Source organism: Bacidia gigantensis (assembly GCF_019456465.1).
Source record: "Bacidia gigantensis strain McMullin 20006 chromosome Unknown contig_49, whole genome shotgun sequence".
Taxonomy (NCBI): domain Eukaryota; kingdom Fungi; phylum Ascomycota; class Lecanoromycetes; order Lecanorales; family Ramalinaceae; genus Bacidia; species Bacidia gigantensis.
Window position 1 is genome coordinate 60,096 of NW_025408612.1, and position 21,903 is coordinate 81,998.

The following is a 21,903-nucleotide window of genomic DNA, read 5'->3' on the forward strand; positions in this document are numbered from 1 at the left end:
ATTTTCAAAACCGGAAACATGATTTTGATTCCTTCCTTATCTATAGCGTTTTGCGCCGTCTTTAATAATACGAGAAAGCGCCGCTGTCTGTCAACAAGGGCCGCGCCTGCGTATATCCCTTTGCAGACAAAACCCTGTTTATCTTTGCGCTCCCGCATAGGAAGCGCGGGCGATTCTAAACGAAATATCCCGATGCCTGACCGTAAGAGCGGCGGGCCTCCCTGCTCTAATGACCGATACGCGGACTGCGGAAACAAAGTATCCTAATCTTGCAGCGAAACAATAAAGCGAAAAACCGCAGGCTTTCCGCCCCTTCGCGCCGAATAGCGAAGATAGCAAACAAACGAAAGCCGCGCAAAGATTAAGGAAACCGGAATACAATGACAAACGAAACAAACGGCCTGCTGGCGGGCCTTTCAGCGGAACTGGTGAGTATTACAGAGAGAGTAGGAGCGTCCGTTGTGCGAGTGGACGACGGGACGCGCCTGACGGCGACGGGAATCATCTGGTCGGCAGATGGAATTATCGTTACGACATCGCACGGCGTAGAGCGCGACGAGGAGGTCTTCATTGAATTGCATAATGGAACGCGCCTCGCCGCGACGCTGATAGGCCGCGACCCGGACACCGATATTGCGGCGCTGCGTGTGGCGGCGACCGGCCTGCCCCCTGCGGAAGTCGCGGCGGACGACGCGGCAAAAATCGGGCAATTCGCGCTGGCATTAGGCCGTCCGGGCAACTCCGGCTTGCAGGCCACTTTTGGAATCGTCAGCGCAAGGCTGGACTCGCAAAGCGAAGGCGGCCCTGAAACCGTGCTGCATACCGACGCCGTCTTTTATCCCGGATTTTCCGGCGGGCCGCTGGTCAATGTCGCGGGGCAGGTCATCGGTCTAAACAATCTGATGTTCGGACGCGGCAAAGGCGTTTCGCTCGGCGTTTCTATTGTGCGGCACGTCGTGGAAGGGCTGCTGGCGCACGGCAAGATGCCGCGGGGCTATCTGGGTGTTCGGACACAGGCGGCGGCCCTGCCTGCGCACCTCATCGAATCGCTTCCTCTCACGCAAGATCGCGGTCTGCTGATCGTGCAGGTTGAGCAGAAAAGTCCGGCGGAACAGGGTGGCTTACTGCTCGGCGATACGCTGCTGAGCGTGAGCGGGCAGCAAATCACGGATGTGGACAGCCTTCGTTCGCAGCTGCGGCAGCATCACGCGGGGCAGGAAATCGCCCTGAACCTGCTGCGCGGCGGCGTTCTGCTCACGCTGGCCGTGACGTTAGGAACCGAAAACTAGGAAAAAGGGCTGAGGGCCAGGACTGAGGCCAGCGCAGGATTCGCTTTGAGTTTGCGCGAACTGTACGCGAGCAGGCGCATTCGCTTCCCCCACAGCCCTTTTCCCTTCCCCGGAGGGCGCTTTGCGTATTTTGATTGTGGCGGGCTGGGCGTCCGTGCGGGCAGGACTGCGGGCGATGCTGGTGGACGCGGATGACTGCGAAATTGTTGGAGAAGCGAACGGCAGCGCGGAGATGGAGCGGCTTTTGATCGAGTCCGCGCCGGAAGTCGTCCTGTGTGACACGTCTCCAGCGGACGCGCTTCGCGTGATCGAGGCGCTTTCCGGCGAAGGCGCGGCGCTTGTGCTGCTCGGCGAAGACCACAGCGAATACCAACTGATGGCAGACGCGGTTCTGCCGGGATGGGCCTATCTTCGCAAGGAAGCCGACCGCATCGAAATTCTGGGCGCGATCCGGGCAGCGGGCGCGGGGCTAATCGCCGTGGACCGAAGTTTCAGCCTGTTGCCCGGAAGCGCGTTTCCGCTTGCCGACGCGGAAATTCTGCCGCCTGATGAAACATTGACCGCTCGTGAACGGGAAGTCTTGCAGCAGATGACGCACGGGCTGCCGAACAAGCAAATTGCGGCGCGGCTGAACATCAGCCAGCACACCGTGAAATTTCATGTTGCTTCTATACTGGCGAAACTCGGCGCGTCGAGCCGCACCGAAGCGGTGACATCCGGGGCCAGACGCGGCCTTGTTTCGCTGTAACCCGCCCGGTTAGCGCAGCCCGCCGTTCGCGACCAGAACCTGCCCTGTAATCCACCGGGCGGCGTCGGAGGCGAGAAACGCCACAACGTCCGCAATGTCACCGGTTTCGCCCAGCCTGCCGAGCGGCGTTCGGGCAATTAAATCCGTCTGCATGGCTGGTGACAGGACTTGCGCCAGCATCTCGGTGCGCGTCACTCCAGGCGACACCGCATTGACCAGTATGTTTTTGGAGCCGAGTTCCGCCCCTAAAAACGCGGTCAAGCTTTCCAGCGCCGCTTTGCTTGCCGCATAAACGCAGGCATTGGGTGTAGGGGATTCGGTCAGGCTGCTGCTGATATTGATAATGCGCCCGCCCGATTTGCCGAAGTATCGCGCCGCTTCCCGGCAGCAAAGCAAGGCTCCGCGCACATTGACAGCGAAAATCGCATCGTAAAACGCGGCGTCGGAGTCTGCCAGCGGGCGATATTCCGCTAAGCCTGCGTTATTGACCAGAATGTCGAGACGGCCAAAGGTTGCCTGAGTTTCCGCAAAGCAACGTTCGATCTGCGCCGGGTCGCTCAAATTGCCCTGCACCGCTTCTGCCGATCCGCCCGCCCGTTCGATCTCCGCCACGATCTGCGCGGCGGCCTCCGCGTTCCGACTAAAATTCACCGCAATGTTCGCGCCGTCCGCTGCTAATCGTTTTGCAATGGTTGCCCCGATGCCCCGCGAACCGCCCGTTATAATTGCCGTTTGCCCGCTGAGATTCCCCATACGTCTTCCCTCTATGTTCTTTTTGCCTGCATTTTGCAGCGCGTAAATCGCGCGGGAATTCCGCGTCTGCGCAAAATGCCACTTCTGAAGCATAAGCGGCAAATTTAGCGATTTTTTGCTGTGATTGCCTCCTCAGGCTATTGACGTTTGTGGCAATCATGGGCTACAATGTAATGTTAAACACCAATTTAACGACATATCGTTGTTTCCAGTATTTGCAAAAATCATTTGCAGAAGTGGTTGCGCCGTATCAACGCCGATGCGAGCGGACATTGTGCCGCGTCGCGTCAACTCCTTGAACCGCCGGAAGCGTTCCACCCGGAGCGCACTCTGAACGAGGAGATTTTATGAACCGAAAAGCGTTTACGTTAATCGAGTTGCTTGTGGTTATCGCCATTATCGCAATACTCGCCGCCATCCTTTTCCCCGTGTTCGCGCAGGCCCGCGAGAAGGCCCGACAAACCGCCTGCCTCAGCAATATGAAGCAGTTAACCCTTGCAATGGCAACGTACCGTCAGGACTACGACGGACGCCAACCCGGCCCGGCGCACGACTATCATTGCAGCGCCGGGCAGCCCGATTGGTTCTCCAATCCAACTGCCTATCCACCCTATCTGGCGTCTGTTCCAAATGCGCATCAGGCGCTACAGGCGACGCCTAACCCGGTGAATTTCGATGCCAACGCGCAGTGGATCCCTTGTTTTAATGTCGAAGCGAACGACCATAACCTGTTCAACCCGACCACCAACCCGCTTACGAAATCGTGGCAGAATACTGGCCCTAAATACGGCGTAATCTATCCCTACGTAAAAAACGCGCAGATATTTCTCTGCCCTTCAGACCCGCTACCGCAGAAAATGCAGAGTTATTCCGCCAACGCAGCCGCAGGATTCATGCCCGACTCCTATGCCCAGCGTCCCTCGCAGTTCGTGCTGCTGATAGACGAGCAATACACGTTTAACGATGGCTTCTTCTTTGCGCCGAACGATTGCCCTTCTATTGCGCACACGCAGGGCGTCAATCTTGCTTATTTTGACGGTCATGCAAAGTGGTCGCATACGGACGTAGACCCCAGAGTCGGTATTGGATATTGTTCGGGGGCCGTAAAAAAGAGTTTGTTCTGCCCTACCATCCCGTTTCCATACTCGATGGGAGACACGAACAACAAAGGCGAGAGTTACATTGATTTTTGCCGGTCGGAATAGACCGCTTCCTCCTATGCGGAACTACTGTGGCGCGGAGCGGCTTCCCTGTAAAGTTCGGGATGATTAACTTTAGTTTTCGGTAAATACAATCCGTCGCTATTCGCGTCCACTTCTATTTTCGTGTCCTAATCCACGCCGCTTGAGAATCATTCCGGGGCGCGCGCCAGTAATCTGACCGTTTTCCAGAGCGGGAACGCCATTGACAAACACCGTTGGAATCCCCAGCGGAGCCGCTGTCGGATGCGCTGTTGTGGCAGTATCCTGAATCCTGGCGGCATCGAAGAGAACAATGTCCGCCGCTTTTCCCGGGGCAAGGACGCCGCGATCCGTCAGGCCCATACGCTGCGCGGTCAGGCCGGTCATTTTGTGGATTGCGGCTTCCAGCGTGAGCGTTTTTCGTTCGCGAACATAGCGGCTCAACACACGGGGGAAGGAACCGGCGCCACGCGGATGGGTTCCACGCAGCCCGCCATCGCTGCAAAACATAATGAAGGGCGACGCAATAAACGTTTCTAAATCCGGCTCCGCCATCGCCGTCACGATCACGCCCTCTTTACCCTTCGCCTCCGGGCCATGCGTGTTGCGGACAATTTCCTGAATAATCGTTACCGGGTCTTGCTGCGTCTGCGCGGCGATTTGCGCGATGGTTCTTCCAGCCCATTCCGGTTTTGGCGTGTAGCTGCTCAACAGAACATGGTCTGCGCCGCCCACATCCGCCAGCCCTTTCGTCCACAACGCCCGGTTATCCCATTCCTCCGTCGCGATAAGGACGACGATAGTAGACTGCCAGTATAGATAGGGGTAAACGTCCGCCGTAACGTCCAGACCGCGCTTGCGAGCGTCCGCCATCATTTGCAAAACGGTCTTCGATTGTCCCCAGACCGACGCGGAGCCGAGCTTGATATGCGAAATCTGCGCGGGCAAGTGACCCTCGTCGGCAATGCGGATCAGTTCGCGGAACGAGTCTAGCGCCTGATTATCTTCATTGCGGACATGGCTGATGTAAATGCCGTCGTATTTGCCCGCCACTTGAGCGCAGGCGATTAATTCTTCCGTGTTGGAATAGCGGCCCGGCACATATTCAAGACCGGAAGAAAGGCCGAGTGCTCCCGACTCCATCTCCTGGGCGACCAGCGTTCTCATTCGGGCGATTTGTTCGGGGGTCGCGGGTTTCCTGAAATCGGCTCCCATCGCCTGCTCGCGCATCGTGCCATGCCCCACGAAACTGGCAATGTTGAGCGCCACGCCTTTTGCGGTCACCGCGTCGAACCAGGTCTGCAGGGAAAGTGCGAACTGCCGTCCTGCCCGACAACGGAGGTGGTAATACCCTGACGGATTTGCGTTTCGGCGTCGGGGTCTTCCAGCAGGCCGCCATCCGCGTGGCTATGGGCATCAATAAATCCGGGCGCAACAATCAGCCCCTTCGCGTGGATAACCCGCTCACCCGGTTCCGGCTTCAGTTTGCCAATCGCGGCGATTTTGCCCGCGACAATTCTTATATCCTCCTGCCGTCGCTTCGCGCCCGTCCCGTCAATCAGAGCGCCGCCTGTAATCAAAATCGAGGCGTTATTTTGTCCGGTCTGCAGGCGTGGCGCGGGGCAGACGGCCATCGGGCTGACACAGAACAGGAAGAGTAGAGCGAACAGGAATAGCAATCTTTGCATGGTTTGCCTCTCGATTGTCTTTTTTCGTCTGGAATGCTTAACGGTTCAGGACACGAGCGAGAAAAGCGCGGGTGCGCTCCTCTTTCGGCTGCTCGAGTATCGGCTCCGGCGCGCCTTCCTCAACGATGACGCCCCCATCCAGAAACGCGGAAGTCGGCTCATCAAACAAAAGCGCCGCCGGGTTCAAGGCCAGCGCGCAATCGCTACGCGTTGCTGCCCCCCGACAATTCACCGGGAAGACTGTGCGCCTTCGCCTCCAGATGCGCCTGCTCCAGCAGCGCCAACCTTTCTGCCGCCTGCGAGTCCGGAACGCCCCGCGTCTTACGCGGAGCCAGCATGACATTCTGCAGGGCGGTTAGATGAGAAAAAGATTGAAGCGCTGGAAGACCATGCCGATTTCATGGCGAACTCGATTCAGCGTTGCGGCATTTACTTCCTGTCCGCGCTACAGAACCCTGTCGGAAGTGGCGTTTCAAGGCCGTTGATACAGCGCAACAGGGTAGACTTGCCGTTCCCACTCGGCCCGATAATCGCGATGACCTTCCCTTCCTGCACCTCAACGCTCAGGCTACGCAGAATGTCCTGCCGCCCGAAACTTTTGCTCACCTCCTGCAGCGACAAAATCGGCGCGGCGGCGTTGACGGGGTCATGGCTTGTCATTCGACAATGCTTCCTTCGTTTGAGCGGCCTTTGGACGGGGGCTTGATGGGATGGCCCCGCCGCTTCCAACCGACGCACAAGCCACCAGGATTCCGCGCAGCGCAAGACGCGTTAGGAAGCCATGATCTCTTTGGGGCAGAGCGCTTTTGGTCATGCCGTTTTTATTTGGCAACGCGGCAGGAAACTCCTCCCTTACTGAGGGAATGGGCAGGGCCATTTCGTTTTTGCTTCTGAACGATTTCCTATGCGCTCAGGCAATCAGCGGTTTCACGACGCTGCCGAAAACATCGGTCAGGCGGAAATCGCGGCCCTGATAACGATAGGTCAGCCGGGTGTGGTCAATTCCCAACTGGCGCAGGAGGGTGGCCTGCAAATCATGAATGTGAACCGGGTCTTTCGCGACGTTGTAGCAGTAGTCATCGGTTTCACCGTAAGTCATTCCGCCCTTGAAGCCCCCTCCGGCCAGCCACATACTGTAACAGGAGCCAAGATGATCGCGCCCATGTCCACTCGGATTGTTGATGTCACCCTGCACGAAGACAGTGCGCCCGAACTCGCCGCCCCAGAGTACTATTGTATCGTCGAGCAGGCCGCGCTGTTTCAGGTCGGCAACCAGCGCGGCGGAGGGCTGATCGGTATCGCGGCACTGCGCTTCCAACTGAGTGCTGAGGTTGCTGTGCTGATCCCAGCCGGAGTGCATCAACTGCACGAAACGGACGCCGCGCTCGATCAGCCGACGCGCCAGCAGGCAGTTGCGAGCGTAAGAGCCTTTGCGCTGAACATCCGGCCCGTACATTTCGAGGATATGCGGCGGCTCTTTCTGAAATGTCCAGTAGTTCCGGAACGCTGGTCTGCATCCTGTAAGCCATCTCGTACTGCGTGATGCGCGTCTCTATTTCCGGGTCGCCGTACTCGGCAAGCCGACGTTTGTTAAGTTCCGCAATATCGTCGAGCGCGCCGCGCCGCAGTTTATCCGGCATTCCGTCGGGATTCGCCAGATATAAAACCGGATCACCCTCACCTCGGAAGCGGACGCCCTGATACTTCAGAAGGCAGGAACCCGCTGCCCCAGTAGTAGTCGTAGAAAAGTTGTCCGCACGTCCGGCCTACGTCGGTCGAAGTCATCACGCAGAAGGCGGGCAGGTCGCTGGCGATGCTGCCTAATCCATAGGTCGCCCATGCGCCCATGCTCGGTCGCCCCGGGGTCTGACTGCCGGTAAGGAAGAAGGCGACGCCGGGCGCGTGGTTGACCGAGTCAGTGCGCATCGTCTTGACAAGACAGATGTCGTCAGCAATGGAACCAATGTGGGGCAGCATCTCAGAAAGCCACATCCCGGATTTGCCGTACTGCTTGAATGGCTTGATTGGCGGCAGAACCGGGTGGTTTTTCTGTCCTGCGGTCATCGTAGAGAGCCGCGCTCCGGCCCGCACAGAATCGGGAACCTGCTGTCCGCGCTTCTCGAACAAGCCAGGTTTGTAGTCGAACAAGTCTACATGGGATGGCGCGCCGCCCTGCCAGAGCACAATAACCCGCTTCGCTTTCGGCGCAAAGTGCGGCAGACCGGGCAACGGCGGCATATTCGACGCTGTTTTCGTTTCGGCGGCGAAACCTTCCTGCTGCAACAGACCCGCCAGCGCGGCAATCCCAACACTGGTGGCGGCGCTTCCAAAAAACTGACGACGGGTGAGATGCATAGCGTGTTCAAATTCCGGGTTCATGGCAGTCCTCCTGCTATTCGCGGGTCAGGGCCTCGTCGAGATTGAAAATGGCGAGGCAAACGCTGGCATAGGCGGCGTGTTCCACCGGGTCGAGCGCGGCGTCACGCGGACTGTCGCCCGCTTTGAGATAGGCGCTGGCAGCGGCAGGATCAGCGCGATATACAGCAAGAGCGCGGTTCAGGCTGCGGCGCAAAATTCTGAATTTCGTCCGCCGCAGGACGCCGCGCGCAGACGCGCCGAAACGCCTCCGTAAGGCGCGTATTCGGGTCGGAACCTGCCTCCCGCATCACGCGCTGCGCCAGAGCCCGGCCCGCTTCCACCCAGGTCACATCGTTCAGCGTAGTCAGCGCATGGAGAGGCGTGCTCGTCGCGGTCAGCCGCACTTTGCACGTATTGCGCACCGAGGCATCAAACATATTAGAAGGCGCGACGGTGCGCCGCCAGAAAGTGTAGAGGCTGCGGCGGTAGAGGTCGCTCCCTGTGGATTGAGGATACGTGAAGTCGCGCTCTTTGGTGATCGAAAGGCCGTCCCAGATGTCTTTCGGCTGATAGGGATAGACAGGTTTGCCCCCGATGCGCCGGTCAAGCAGACCGCTTGCCGCCAGCGCGACGTCGCGCAGCAGAAGCGAGGGCAAACGGAACCGCGCTCCCCGCGCCAGCAGGCGGTTTTCCGGATCGCGCAAAAGTAGCGATGGAGTGACTTTAGAACTCTGCCGATAGGTAGCGCTTGTCACTATCAGGCGGTGCATCCGTTTGACGTTCCAGCCGCTTTCTCGGAACTCCGCCGCAAGCCAGTCAAGCAGCAGCGGGTGGGTCGGTGGGTCGCTCTGCGTCCCCATATTTTCCGACGTTTTCACCAGTCCTACGCCGAAAAACAGTTGCCAGTAGCGGTTGACCTGCACCCGCGCCGTGAGCGGGTTATCGGGGCGCATCAGCCACTGCGCGAGGCCAAGCCGATTTCGGGGCGCGCCCTGCGGCATCGGCGGCAGGAAGGCGGGCGTGGCAGGCGGCGTCTCTTCCCCTGTCATCTCATAGTTGCCGCGCTGCAAAAGGTGCGTTTTGCGCGGCATGGCGTCCGACATGACCATCACCTTCGGCAGGGTCACGCGGTAGTTGTCGCGCTCTATTTCCAGCAATTTCTGCTTCTCCCGCAGGGCCTTGAACGCGGCGGGCGGCGCGTTGGCAAGAAAGTAGGCCCGCAGTTGTTTCGCTGCCCCTTCGGAGCGCATTTCAGGCCGGGTTTTCATGATGGCAAGCACGTTCTCCGGTAATCCGGCCCCAACGGCCTTGAAATAGAACCCGCCGATCCCACCGCCGTTCACAATCTTTATCAGCAGGCAATTTTCGCCGGAATGCAGACGAACCGTTACCCGTTCCTGATCCGGCGCAACGGCCCGCGTTACCTTGTTGGCCAGCGCGGATTCGCCGTTCAGCCAGACCTTGATGGCATCGTCGCTGCCAAGCGAAAGCGTGAGCAGCGTTTCGCGGTCGGAATGAAGGATGCGCGTGAGGTAAGTCGCCGTATTCTCGCCGTTCAGAACATAGGGTTTGCCATCCTCCCATTCGGGATGCGCAACCCATTTCAGTTTACCGTCGAGATAGGTTTTTGCCAGATCAACCTGTTTTTCCGCCTCAAAGGCGGTGTCGTAGGCGGCATCGAAACTCTCTGCGGGGAATGGGCCGACGGCGTTCCAGCCTTCTGAACCGGAGGATAGCGCTGTTATTTTTCAGGCTATCAGCCTCCCAGAGGGCCTGCGCGCTCTGTATTTCGGCCTCGTGTTCGCGCTCGTAGTTTCCGGTCTCGTCCTGCGCCGTGACGACCTGCGCTTCAAACGCCTTGAGTTTCGCGGTTTCCGCCTCGCTGCCGACGAATATCCAGGGATCGGCGATGCGGTACTGCCCTCCGCCCGGCGGCGTCCCGCTCTCCGGCGCGTTGTTGAAAAAGGCCATGAAGGAGTAGTAGTCGCGCTGCGTGATCGGGTCGTATTTATGGTCGTGGCACTGTGCGCAGGCCATCGTCGCGCCGAGCCAGACCGTTGCTGTCACATCCACACGGTCGAACAAGATGACATGACGCTGCTCTTCGGGAATGGCTCCGCCCTCGCCGTTGAGCATATGGCAGCGGTTGAATGCGGTGGCGAGTTGCTGGTCAGGCGTAGCGTTGGGCAGCAGATCGCCCGCGAGCTGCAGGATGGTGAACTGGCTGAAGGGCATATTGGCATTGAGGGCGCGGGTCACCCAGTCCCGCCAGACATACTGATAAGTGTCGCCGTCCTGCTGAAAGCCATTGCTGTCGGCGTAACGGGCCGCATCGAGCCAGGGCAGCGCCATGCGTTCGCCATAATGCGGGCTGTTCAGCAGTCGGGTAACCACCTTCTCATAGGCGGTCGGGGAGCGGTCGGCGAGGAAGGCGTCTACCTCCTGCGGTGTGGGAGGCAGTCCGGTCAGGTCCAGGGTAACACGGCGCAGCAGCGTAATTTTGTCGGCTTCCGGCGACGGCTGTAACCCAACGCGTTCCATCCGGGCCAGCGTGAAGACGTCAATGGGATTACGTACCCACGCCGTGTTTTTGACCTTCGGGACTGCGGGTCGCGAAGGGGGGATATAGGCCCAATGCCTGCTGACAAGGCCCGACTCCGGCCACGCTGCGCCCGCATCAACCCAGGCGCGAATAAGAGCGGTCTGCTTTTCTGAAAGCGGCGCGAAGCCCAGCGGCATTCGTGGCTTGCCGTCTTGCCCGGTGAGGCGCGTCAGCATCAGACTTTTTACGCTGCTCCCCGGTGCGAACGCCCTGCCGCCTGCGCCACCCTGCATTGCGAAGGCTCTTGTGTCGAGGCGAAGCCCGCCCTGCTTTTGCGTTCCAGCATGGCAGGCATAGCAACGCGCCTTGAAAATCGGCTGAATATCGCGGACGAAATCCGGCTTTATCAGCAGGCGATTTTCACCCTGTCCGAACGCAGCGAAACCGAGCAGTAGGCCGCAGAGCGCCAGGGCCGCGAACAGCGTTATTCGATAGTGTTTGCCTGAGAGCATATTGCCCGCTGTCTCCTCGTTGAGAATACGCCTGACTCCAGTCGCTAATCGCGGCGCAGGTTGAGAGTGAGCCGTCTCAAATTCCGCGTCCCTTTTCGACTTCCCATGAAAATTTACACAGGGATTCTGTTCGCCGCGTTTGGCCCATAATCCTTCTGGATTCTGCTCCCGCCGCGACTATTCAGTTTTTGCTCTCAGCGCTTAAAACCTCTTACGGCCCTTTATCACGGGGCGCGGCTTACCTGTGATAGGCTGTATTACAACCGAGCGTTTCAACGCGCCGGGTGGGGCATAGAAGACGCATTGGAAAGAGGGGTTTATCAAAAAGCCTCTTCACTATCAAATATTGACTGTGAAGAGGCTGATTGCAGGGTACTCCTTTCGCTTATTTTGCGGCTTCCGTCGCCTTAGTTGTCGCCGTTTTCGCCGTAACTGCCGACGAACAGGCTAAAATCAGTGACGTCTACCAATCCGTCGCCGTTAAAGTCGCAATTCGCATCGTAGCCGCTGCCGACGATGCTTGCGTCACCGCCATAGGCTCCAACCAGAATTCCAAAGTCAATGGTATCGCAGGCGTTATCGTTGTTGGCGTCGCCCGGCGCCAGCGACGCATTCAGAGAAGCGTTTTCCCCAATCATGTTGATGGTGACGTTGGAAGCGAGGTACTTTGCGCCTTTGACGTGAACCGTGTACTCTTTTGCCGGAACCGATCCGAGTGAGAAGTTTCCGTCAGGAGCGACGGACGCCGTTTTGGTAAAGGGGTCACTGCCATCCGTCGGGCGGAACTCGAACGAGATATTCTGCGCCACTGCGCCAGAAGCAATGCCTTGCAGAGTCAGCGTCCCGCCCACCGAGGGGTCGTCTACGTAAAGGTCAGCCACGTTCGTAGAGGCTCCGCTGGGGTTCGACACGAATATCTCCCAGGAACCGGGCGCAGCCACCCATGCCGCATCTACCGTCGCCTGGAGGTGCGTCGAAGAGAGGTAAGTCGTAGGCAGCGGCAGGTACAGGAAGGAGCCGATGTTGACAACCGCAGAGGAGTCAAATCCTGCTCCGTAGACGTCCATCGTGAAAGTCTGACTGCCCGTAAGCGCCGAATCCGGGCTGATGGAGTCGAGAACAGGCGCGTAGATCGTCAATGTTGCTGTTCCCGTCGTGACGCCGCTGGGATTCTGGACGCTGATGCTGACGCTGCCCTCGTTCGCAATGTCGCTATCCGAGATGTAGGCATAGAGATGCGTAGACGAGAGATACGTGGTGCCGCGGTAAGAGCCGTTCCACAGAATTGCAGCGCCCGGCTGGAAGTTCGTTCCATACACGTCCAGATAGAAGCTGCTCAATCCGGCGTATACTGAAGTCGGCGTAATGCTGGAGAGCGTCGGCGCAGGCTGGACTGTAATCTGGAAGCGGCTCCATCCGTAATTGTTGGCGAACGGGAAGTTGGAAGCGCCGTCGTCGTTCGGAATGTAGGCGTTCAGATAGTAGTTGCCGCCCGGCACGTACGTCGGCACGCTGAGGTTGAGACTGAGTGAGTTCGGGTCCCAGTAGCTGAAGCGCGCAATCGAGCCGTTGTAGTTGGTGGTTCCCAGATAGTAGTAGGGGTCGCTGTAATTGAGCGACGTCGTCAGATACCACTGAATGGATGGGTTGTTGATCGTGGCCGTTCCAGTGTTCTCGATGTGGAAGTGGTTGATGTTCATGTACGCGCCCGCATCCACTGAACTGGGATAGTTGGCGTCAGTCCAATTCTGGTAGCCTACGGAGTAAAACAGGTAGATAGCCAGATCGCTGCGCCCGATAGCCCGTCCGGGATAAAGCGCGCGGGCGCCTTCCGCGTCGTCGGCGTAAGGAATGGCGTAGGCGCGGAACGCCGACGGCGCGTAGTTCATAATGGATAAATAGTTGAAGTCGTGATCCAGGCCGAACATATGTCCGAGTTCATGCAGCATCGTGGCGCGGAACGACTGAGCAGGCCCGCTTGCCCAGCACCATTCGTCATCCAGCGTCCACGAGAATGCCGGGTTGAGGGCGATGTCCGCTTCGCTGAAGTGACCTCCGTTGGAATTGGCGAACGTAATCCCTAGCGTATTGGAACCCCAGGTATAGCCGTACTGGCTCTGCATCGTCGCATTGTCGGGCCAGCCGTCGAGGTCGAAGCGTCCGTTACCCCAGGCAAAGTTGCCGGTCGGGTTCGTGTAGACACGAAAAAGATCGTTGGAGTAGTAGTTCCACTTCGACATCTGGTATTGATCTTCGGGATACCAATACCAGTTGTGCGGGAAGGAATTGACGACAATCGGCGGGTCTGTATAGCCGTAGGTGACGTAGAACGGCTTCGGCCCCATCTGGTCGGCTCGCGACACGGAAACGGGTTCGCGGGTCGGTTTGCTTTCGATCTGGTTTTTCGTGACCGTTGGAATGCGCGCCTGATCGTTCTGAGGCGGCGTTTGCGGTTCGGAAATCGGTTCGCCAAAAATTTCGCTCGCCGGGTCGAGGGCGGTTGTTTCCGCTTCGGGTGTTTTCGAGAAGGTTTTCATCACGCGCGGGTCTTTGGGATCGGCCTGGGGCATTGGTTTTCCGGGCATCGCCTTGATGCGGGCGAGATTGGCGCGAATCCACTGTGTGAAGTTGGCGAGCGTTACTCTCGGCGTCGCCTCTTTGTTGCCGATGTCGCGCTGGCGCAGCATCTGCGGGGCCTGCGCCGCCGTGAAAAGCGGCCTGCCATCCGATTCCGTGACGTACTGCGCTTTGCTCTGCGCGTCTACCTGCACCTGGAACTGTCCCAGGTGCAGGCCAACGATGGGCGTGTAGCCGGGCGTCTGCCAGTCCGGGCGCAGCATGATCACGTAGCGCTGACCCACTTTAGGAATTTCTACGTCTGCGATGCGCTGCGTCTGGTTTCCAATCGTGCCACCCCAGTAAGAGATAGTCACCTGACCGCCCTTTTGGACGACGCCGTCGGACAGGGGAGCCTCTTCGACATTGAACGTATACTCGGTGTACATCCAGCGGTGGGAAGCGTTGCCCCAGTGAGTCTGTTCGCTCTGCACAGTTCCGACGAAAATGGCTCCCGCGTCGTGGATGGTTTCTTCGATGGTCATCGGCGCCACTTCGGTGCCGAAAGCGGGTCTGCCCGAAATCAGGCCGGGCAGCAGAAACACGGATGTGAGCAGCAATACGCTGCAAAGGAAGCGTGTTTGGCAGGCGCGCAGCCTGAAAGCGAGGGACACTTGATCGCATGGTGTCTTTGCCAGCAGATCGTTTGTGTTTTTCATAGAGAAACTCCTTTTCTGAAAGACGGGTTCGACAGGATCGGCTTGCCCGCTCCCTGCGCGTTTATCAGGGAAAGGCGCAGTCGAAAAAACATTCTGACAACCGCCCTTAATGGCTGCTCAAGATTACTGCATGACCATTCCTCTGTTAGTAAAACCTCCAGAGTTTGTTGTCGCATGACAGTTTTAAGCGCATTTAGTTGGGCGATGTACACTTATAAATTTTACCACGCCTGGCAAAAGTATCATGCGATATGTATGTGATTGTTGACGCGTAGGGAATGTGATAATTGTCACAACAAGCATATTATGTTAATACTGCAAATATTATAAGTTGTCAATTCATGGTTAAAAACATTTTAGAAAAGCGAGTGTTTCTGATATGGTGATAATCCTTTTACAAAAATTTGGGCACACAAGTAAATGGCGGTGGAAGGCTGTTTCGGAACGGGCGCAGTCTGTGGATATAAACCGGCAGGCAGTTACGGATCACTTGCGACGCCTACCGAGCGGGCGAAAAACAAAGCCACCTCTTCCGACGCGAGGCGTTGGGGATCGTAGAGGCTCGAATCAAAACCGCAGAACGTAAAACCGGCTGCTCGGTAAAATGCGATGGCTGGATAATTGACATTCTGCGTTTCCAGCCACAAACAACGGGCCGTTACCGAGCGCGCAAAGACCTCTAGCGCTTGCAGCATCTGGGTTCCCACCCGCCGTTTGCGAAAAGGAGGCATGACGTACAGATGCCAGAGGAGAACCCGTCGGTTCCATGCGGTGTGCTGCGCGGCGACAAAGCCCGCCAGTTGCCCGTTTTAGGATATATTTTGGTTTTCCAGGGGATGGGGGGTTAAAATTATTATTTTTTGGTATTTCTTTTTTTCTTTGACAGGAAAAAGATAACCCGATGTTTTGGGTGGGGGGTGTGATATGTTTTTTGTTTTGGGTGGTGTGTAGAGAGAAGAGAGGGCGCGTTATCCTGCGGTCCCCGGGGGGTGAATTTTTAATATAAAAAAAATCCTTCCCCCCCGTTGCGCGGTCACACGAGTTCGTCTTCCTGACGGACGCTTGCGCTGCTCGTTAGCTCGTTAGCGCGTTAGGGGGGGGGGGGGCCTTTGGTAAAAAGGCTCGCCTCCCTCTGTGGGGTCTCTTTCTTTGGGGGAGAACGCTAGGGGGGGGGGGTTGTTTCTTCGTAGATTTACAGGAAGCATCCGAAGTCGCCTCTGCGTCCGCAGGACGGTTAGCCGCAGGCTTCCCAGACGGGCCATTCATGGCCCGGTCAAGGCGAAGAACTACGAAATTTGCGGACTGCGTCGGCAAGCAGGGCAATCTGCTTTTTCAAGTCCGCATTTTCCGTTTGCAGCGTTGTGTCCGGCTGCGCCGAAGTCACCTTCGCCGTCGTCGGTTTCACGTTCGGGTCGGCTTTGGCTTTCGGGTCTGTTTTCGCCTGCGCCGGTTTCGGCGAGGACATCGCGCCGCCGCGAGAGTCAGGCAGGCCATGCTCGAGGGGGTTGAGATATTTGCCCCTTTCAGAGCCTTTGTCTTCCTCCACAATCAGCGGTGCCGCAAATGTAGATTTGCGAGCATTGTTGCATCTGAGAGACACGAGTTCCCAGTAGTCCCCATGGTGCAATATTAAAAAGCTTACGATGCGGTACTCACGGCGCAGAGTGACGGGGTTCTCCCGTGATGGTGAATAGCAAGGGGCAGAAAGCAGGGAATTGCGATGCCGCCGTGCCAAGCCCCCCGTCTGGCCAAGCCCACCTGCCCAATGGGGTAAGGTGGCACAGTGGAGGGCATGCGTCGTCCCGCCGTAAAATACCGCTCTAAGATAGCACGCTAGATTAGCATCGTATGGAAAGGCTTGGCAGCCCCGCGTTCACGGCGTCTACGGCATCTGCATCTTCCCAGCCGCATCGGAGCATCATTCCTGCCCGATCCAGCTCAGTCTCATGCAGGAGTCTCTCCGTCGAGACTGGTCCAACACTTCATGGCATCTCGTACCGACTGCCGCCAGCCCGCCCCATCCCGCCTTCAGAGTAGATCGCATCAGATGCCTTTGATGCCACGCCGGGAAACCCATTCGCAGTCGAGTGGCTCTCTAGCTGAAAGCCACCAGAAGGCCAGATGCTTCTAGCGCGGCAATGGCCAGGAGTCGACTCGGAGTTCACAAGCATCTCAACGTTGACGCTCAAAGCTAGCTCGTCGTCCTAGTTGGCGGCAGCTCGGGACACCCTTTGCTTCGGCTGCAACATATCTCGAGTTGTTCAATTTGCCGGAGATGATATTGAGTGCCTCGATCGTCCATACCGTCGACGTCTTCCTCCCCTTCGACGGACTTACATCATTCTCTTCGTCTCCAGCATGGCGGCAGATCGTAATGCGATATGGGTGCCTATGAAAATAGATGCCTATCTCAATTACGATCCCAGGAGGGTCTCCAATGTAGATCCTCGGAACCGAGCTTACTTCGGACCCATCAGCACTCCCAACTACGATAGCTTAGGTCTCGATGATGGACCCCTCCAACATGACATCTTTGAACACCACCGTGATGCACCCTACATGGGCTGTGCGGACCCCCTTCGTCAATTGAATCAGAGACAAGGAGTGTAAGTCAGCTGGAGGGGAAGAACTCTGCAGGGTCTGAACAATCTTCGCAGGATGCTTCACTGGACCTTGCCACGCTTCTACCGCGTGGGGATCGCTGGTTCCAGTGCGGCGGAGAGCGTTGCTGCCACAAATGACGCTCGAAAGTATGGAGGCTACAGCATGTCCGACGCAACTTACACTAGTAACGACGTCGGCAATCCGATATTTCGGTCGGTTCCTGAGCGCTGGATCATCATGCGAACCGTGAGAGCATTTCCGAGTGGTCCTTTTGCGCAGAGAGTCATGGTTCGCTCCGGAGATGCAGAGATTCAGGCGCCTGGCAGCCTTTTCAACCAAGTCGCTGGCGACGGTCCTTCGATTCGCAGTATGTTCGTTGTACATGCCGTAAGTCACGAACTTCCCCACACGGCTTCCACCGAGCAGCCTTCGAAGCCCGGTTGTATGCCTGTACACTGAACATGACTGGCAAACAGAATCGGAAACGGGATTTAGCAGATATTCCGGCGTCCGGAGATGTTGAATATTGGTCTTCGCCGCTCCTAGACCACAATCTCAGACCAGACCAGCAGGGACATAAGTATGTCGGATTCAGTCAAGGATACAACCAGTGGACTGGCAACGACAATACTCCGGATCCAAATACCACCACCAGCGTAACTGTATCTAACTCAGCAAACCCATATTTCGCGGATTACCAACCTCTCAACACCTCCGTGTTTTCTTTTCGTGACGATCTCCACGTGACATTGAGCGATGGTAGTCTAGCGTACATCACCCAGGCCAATATTTCCTATACCGTTCTTGGTTATCACGTCCCAGAAGAAAACGATCCGCTCTATTTAAACCCTACTTATGTCTCGGATCAGACATTTCAGGATCGTCTGAATCGATGTGGTCTCGATCTGAACGGCCAAATTAGCAATGCCGATGCAACTTGGCTGGCAACTCAGGCTGGCCGAGCCACCTAGAATATGCGAACCTTGGTCCACGGAACGCTATGTGATGTTGCGTGGACCCAGTCCCCTGGCGAAGGGTGAGTGAATCTACCATTTCTCTTCTTGTTTGATCATTGCGCATGAGCCTTCCTAGCACTCACGAGCGCTGGAACGATTCCTTTCGATCTCTACATTGGGCAGCTGGTGGTAAGCTCGACGTTAGTAGGATTATTTTGAAATGTTAATGAATCGCTCGTGATCTGCCTGATATTCGGCCTGAATTGAGTACACAAAAAGGGTCAAAGGAATGGCCTTGAAGCAGCCTCTCCCCTTGTCTACACTGCGTGCATCTATAGGACTTTAACGAGATCTAGACTCTCAAGCTGATCGTTGGTTTAGCTCACTTCCGACGACCTTCGTATACCCTGGCGACCAGATTCAGCAAATGTTCACAAGCACACATCCCGTCGCCGTGGGTACGAATCCTATTGACGCAAAATTCGGCTGGCTCAGATCGACCACCGATACGGGTAATGTCACGATTGACCAAATCAGAACAGATCTCTTGAAGCTTCAGACATTAGTGTTCAACAACAACGATACCGTTGACTCTCAATTGATGGCCAAGGACATGCTGTCGACGGACAACTTTGTACCCCATACGGGAGGATCGACGTGGCATTTTAAAGCGCCTGATGGCCTGCCGAACGATGCTCAACCCACGGTCCCTACAGATGCTCAGGCGCAAGGTTTGAGGGATTTGAATGCTCTCCAAGTGCATCAGAATGCTGTTCTTCGAGAGCAAGACTACCTCAAGGGCGAGCTATTCGCTACTTGGTGGATGTACATGGCCGATAGGAACAGTTACGGTACAGATGAACTCAATGCACGATACCAAACCGGTATGTCTACAATAACGACAGGCTTTCTCCAAAGGATTCGCAACATATACGACGAAGTTGATCGTGGATCTGGAGCCGGTCTAGGCTTGATTACTGACCTTCAAACACAGATAGCCGCCAAGAAGGCTCAGCTTGGTAATCTACAGGTCGGGACTGAAAGTCCTTTTTTACATGCAGCATGATCCTACACTCCTCATTGCAGGCTTATCCTCGCAGTGGCCAGCGGATTGGGACCAGGATCTGAAGGTCCGACCAAATCCCCAAGCTTCAATCAACCCGCCACCATCATCGGGGTTTCCTGCTTGGTCACCATTTACGAATGATTTGCTGTTTGGTGGAAAGATACCCACGGTCCTGAGCTCAGCGATGACTAGCGCTATGGGTGAAGGCCTGCTGCGTGACGACCAGTGGGCAGTTCTCGGCACGAATTCCAATTATTATCACAATGGAGACACCATACACGACGCTGGCGTATGGAAGAATGGATGGTTCCCATTGTTCGTCGAACGGGAGGTCGAGTATTACCATGTTCCGTTCGAGAGTTGGGAATTTGTTCCTCAGGGCTCAGAAGCTAGAATTGGCTATTCTCTTAAAGCAGAAGCAGATCCTGCGAGTGTACTCATTCAGAACAGCTATCGAATTTTGAAAGGTCGTTGCCCCATTCTTCCATAAGCTGGGTCAGCTTTAGAAACGAGACTGAATCGAGTATTTGCGAAACTCAATCCGGATGAAATCTCTCTAAGTGCCAACGATAAAGCTGCCTTACTAGCGGGCGCCAGGGCATTGGATTTCTCATCGGCTCCAATGGTCGGCTTTACGGACCAATTGCTGACCCAAATGCAAGGCATGCATGTCAATCCTTTGCAATGGACTCAACAATATGGCCTCGTACCTACAGACGACGCATTGACAGTAGGAGCAGAGATTGGCTTCGTTGGGAAGGCTGATATTATGCTAATGGCAGGTATGTTCTTATCTTGACTAGTCAGACCGCCCAGCATTTACGTGATCAACCATTGATTTTGTGAATCTGTTTACCGAATTGTGCATCGAGTCATGTTACTAACAAAACGAAACATCAAGGACACACATCGAAAACCCCCTTTGCCTCTCTAATTGACATCCCTGCTCAAAGATCACCATTCAAAGCATGTACACACGGGCAATTCCGATTCACAAAGCTGAACATCATCGACAAATTTGGACAAATTGTCCGAGGAGTCCAACCGTATACGGATCTTTCTAACGCGGCGAGACCTATTGGACCAACAGCAACGCCTCTGTTCCCCTGTCTTGGTGATTTCTACTCCGTAGATCAGAATGTTGATGGCACAGCAAAGATCGTTCTACCTCGTACAGACACTAAATGCAACTTTGGTCAGCTTCCACCAAGTATCAATCAGGATGCACGTATAAACGCCTCGTTTCTCAAGGAGGATATCCCTTCGACATGGCGGCAGCTAGACGAGTGGGAGAACCCAATACGAGGCTGGCTTGTTATCAATCCGGCAAATGTCAGCGTGCAAGTCTTCACGCCAGACGGTGCGTCAATCGAAGAACCTTGTAATTATTGTGGCTAACCACAAGTACAGGCCGCTTTGTGCGAGAATTTGGCGTCGCAAGTCAAAATCCAATGACTCGTCCCTTTGCGGTGGACACAGTACTCTACAACACAATCGACCCGGTTCTCAAGGGCCTCCTAACCAAATTCGCCGACCAGGGATACCTGGCAGGATTCTTCCGCTCCATCACAGAAACAACAGAAACCACCCAAGCCAACCCGACAAGCTACGCCGAGTCCATGCTCCGCATCCTCGGACGCCCACTCGCACTCACCGTCTTCGGCATAAACCTCGAACTCGCCAACCCGATGGCAGAAGACAGAAGCACAGCAAACCAACGCCAAATCGGCCGCATTGCAAGCGACTACCTCACCAGCTACAACTTCGGCCTCAAAATCGGCGACAAAGACAACATCTACGACGGGCTATACGGCCTATTCACCGCGGCCCCGAGCGTCGACAAAGGCGTCCTCATCAACTACAGCGACTACTACACCTACCACACCCGCTCCATCCTCGACGAACCGATCCCCAACGGTCCCTCCCGCTCCATGCCCACCATCTCCCCCTTCTACCCGGACCCGCACGCCACGAACTTCGCGCAAGAACGCATGCGCAACACGCGCGTCTTCGCCGGCATAATCGACCCCTTCACGCCCATCTCCCTCACAACCTCTCTCCTACCGATGAAGCAACTCAAACTGCCCGCCTGGACAATCGACGCCGGTCTCAAATCCATCTCTGCATTCTTCAAAATGGGCCCCTTCCTCATCCCCCAAGACGTTGCCCCCTTCGACAATCTGAAAGAGGTAGCGGCAGACTATCGCCTCGATGACGCCGCCACCGCGCCTGCCTCCAATGGCACCGTTCCCATCCCGTCAGTGGGGCTGGGAGATTGATTGAGCGTGGTTGCAGCCATACGATATGGGCTCAGCTGCGGGCACGGCGTTCAATGTTATGGATGTCGTGGCGCCGGAGACAAAGCCTGTGTTTGAGGACGCGCCGTATACGGTGGTGCAGGGGCTTTTGCAGCAGAAACGGTCGTTTACGGCGCCCGAGGCGCTGCCGAGTTGATTGTGGGTGGTAGGTAGGTCGTGGTACCTTTGTTAGATAATGGCTTGCAATAGTAGTGGGTGGGGCCTCAGAGTCCTATATTCGTACCCTTATCTTGTCCTGTCTCCTCTTCGTCCCTTCGTACTTGCTTGGATACGATGATAATTCTATTGCCAGGTGGGTGTCTGAATGATATCTTTGTGGTAATGCATTCCGTTTCTCGTTTGGCGAGACGCGATATGAGAAGCTCCCAGGTCTTTGCTTAGCGGTTCTCGCACAACCTCGATATGCTCTCAACCCATTGCTCTCGGTAATTTGTACTTGCTATCATGGCGAGTTTTCACTGCGGCGCTGGTTGCAACCTTGAAGCCTGACTCTCGTTGGTCTTGAGCCGCGAGTTTTCGGTTTGGTCTTGATTCTGCTCCCAACAACAGAAGCCATGCATTTACCAGCTGACAGATCGTGCGACTTCACGTTCAGCTGCGCAAGATCTGATCA

General features: G+C 56.3%; 9 protein-coding genes across 9 annotated transcripts; 5 read left to right on the forward strand and 4 right to left on the reverse strand.

The window, feature by feature from the left end:
• Positions 1 to 380: 380 nt before the first annotated feature.
• On the forward strand, positions 381 to 1,289 carry KY384_000090 (uncharacterized protein; the record flags this gene model as incomplete). The annotated part of the gene is made up of 1 exon (XM_044808627.1): positions 381 to 1,289. One exon carries the CDS (start codon positions 381 to 383, stop codon positions 1,287 to 1,289), a length of 909 nt encoding a protein of 302 aa, XP_044665380.1.
• Positions 1,290 to 1,464: 175 nt separating this feature from the next.
• Positions 1,465 to 2,037, forward strand: KY384_000091 (uncharacterized protein; the record flags this gene model as incomplete). The annotated part of the gene is made up of 1 exon (XM_044808628.1): positions 1,465 to 2,037. One exon carries the CDS (start codon positions 1,465 to 1,467, stop codon positions 2,035 to 2,037), a length of 573 nt encoding a protein of 190 aa, XP_044665381.1.
• Positions 2,038 to 2,046: 9 nt separating this feature from the next.
• On the reverse strand, positions 2,047 to 2,883 carry KY384_000092 (uncharacterized protein; the record flags this gene model as incomplete). Its single annotated transcript, XM_044808629.1, has 1 exon — positions 2,047 to 2,883. One exon carries the CDS (start codon positions 2,881 to 2,883, stop codon positions 2,047 to 2,049), a length of 837 nt encoding a protein of 278 aa, XP_044665382.1.
• Positions 2,884 to 3,269: 386 nt separating this feature from the next.
• On the forward strand, positions 3,270 to 3,995 carry KY384_000093 (uncharacterized protein; the record flags this gene model as incomplete). The annotated part of the gene is made up of 1 exon (XM_044808630.1): positions 3,270 to 3,995. One exon carries the CDS (start codon positions 3,270 to 3,272, stop codon positions 3,993 to 3,995), a length of 726 nt encoding a protein of 241 aa, XP_044665383.1.
• A 96-nt stretch (positions 3,996 to 4,091) lies between these two features.
• On the reverse strand, positions 4,092 to 5,605 carry KY384_000094 (uncharacterized protein; the record flags this gene model as incomplete). Its single annotated transcript, XM_044808631.1, has 2 exons — positions 4,092 to 5,296; positions 5,323 to 5,605. 2 exons carry the CDS (start codon positions 5,603 to 5,605, stop codon positions 4,092 to 4,094), a joined length of 1,488 nt encoding a protein of 495 aa, XP_044665384.1.
• Positions 5,606 to 6,569: 964 nt separating this feature from the next.
• KY384_000095 (uncharacterized protein) lies at positions 6,570 to 15,077 on the reverse strand (the record flags this gene model as incomplete). The annotated part of the gene is made up of 6 exons (XM_044808632.1): positions 6,570 to 7,170; positions 7,341 to 7,993; positions 8,440 to 9,700; positions 9,744 to 11,248; positions 11,539 to 14,399; positions 14,837 to 15,077. The coding sequence occupies 6 exons, from the start codon at positions 15,075 to 15,077 to the stop codon at positions 6,570 to 6,572; spliced, it is 7,122 nt and encodes a 2,373-aa protein (XP_044665385.1).
• A 542-nt stretch (positions 15,078 to 15,619) lies between these two features.
• On the reverse strand, positions 15,620 to 15,966 carry KY384_000096 (uncharacterized protein; the record flags this gene model as incomplete). Its single annotated transcript, XM_044808633.1, is given in 2 exon segments — positions 15,620 to 15,935; positions 15,947 to 15,966. 2 exon segments carry the CDS (start codon positions 15,964 to 15,966, stop codon positions 15,620 to 15,622), a joined length of 336 nt encoding a protein of 111 aa, XP_044665386.1.
• A 738-nt stretch (positions 15,967 to 16,704) lies between these two features.
• Positions 16,705 to 17,921, forward strand: KY384_000097 (uncharacterized protein; the record flags this gene model as incomplete). The annotated part of the gene is made up of 3 exons (XM_044808634.1): positions 16,705 to 16,952; positions 17,004 to 17,337; positions 17,427 to 17,921. 3 exons carry the CDS (start codon positions 16,705 to 16,707, stop codon positions 17,919 to 17,921), a joined length of 1,077 nt encoding a protein of 358 aa, XP_044665387.1.
• Positions 17,922 to 18,333: 412 nt separating this feature from the next.
• Positions 18,334 to 21,251, forward strand: KY384_000098 (uncharacterized protein; the record flags this gene model as incomplete). Its single annotated transcript, XM_044808635.1, has 5 exons — positions 18,334 to 18,925; positions 18,951 to 19,439; positions 19,635 to 19,754; positions 19,874 to 20,332; positions 20,383 to 21,251. 5 exons carry the CDS (start codon positions 18,334 to 18,336, stop codon positions 21,249 to 21,251), a joined length of 2,529 nt encoding a protein of 842 aa, XP_044665388.1.
• Between the last annotated feature and the right edge of the window lie 652 nt (positions 21,252 to 21,903).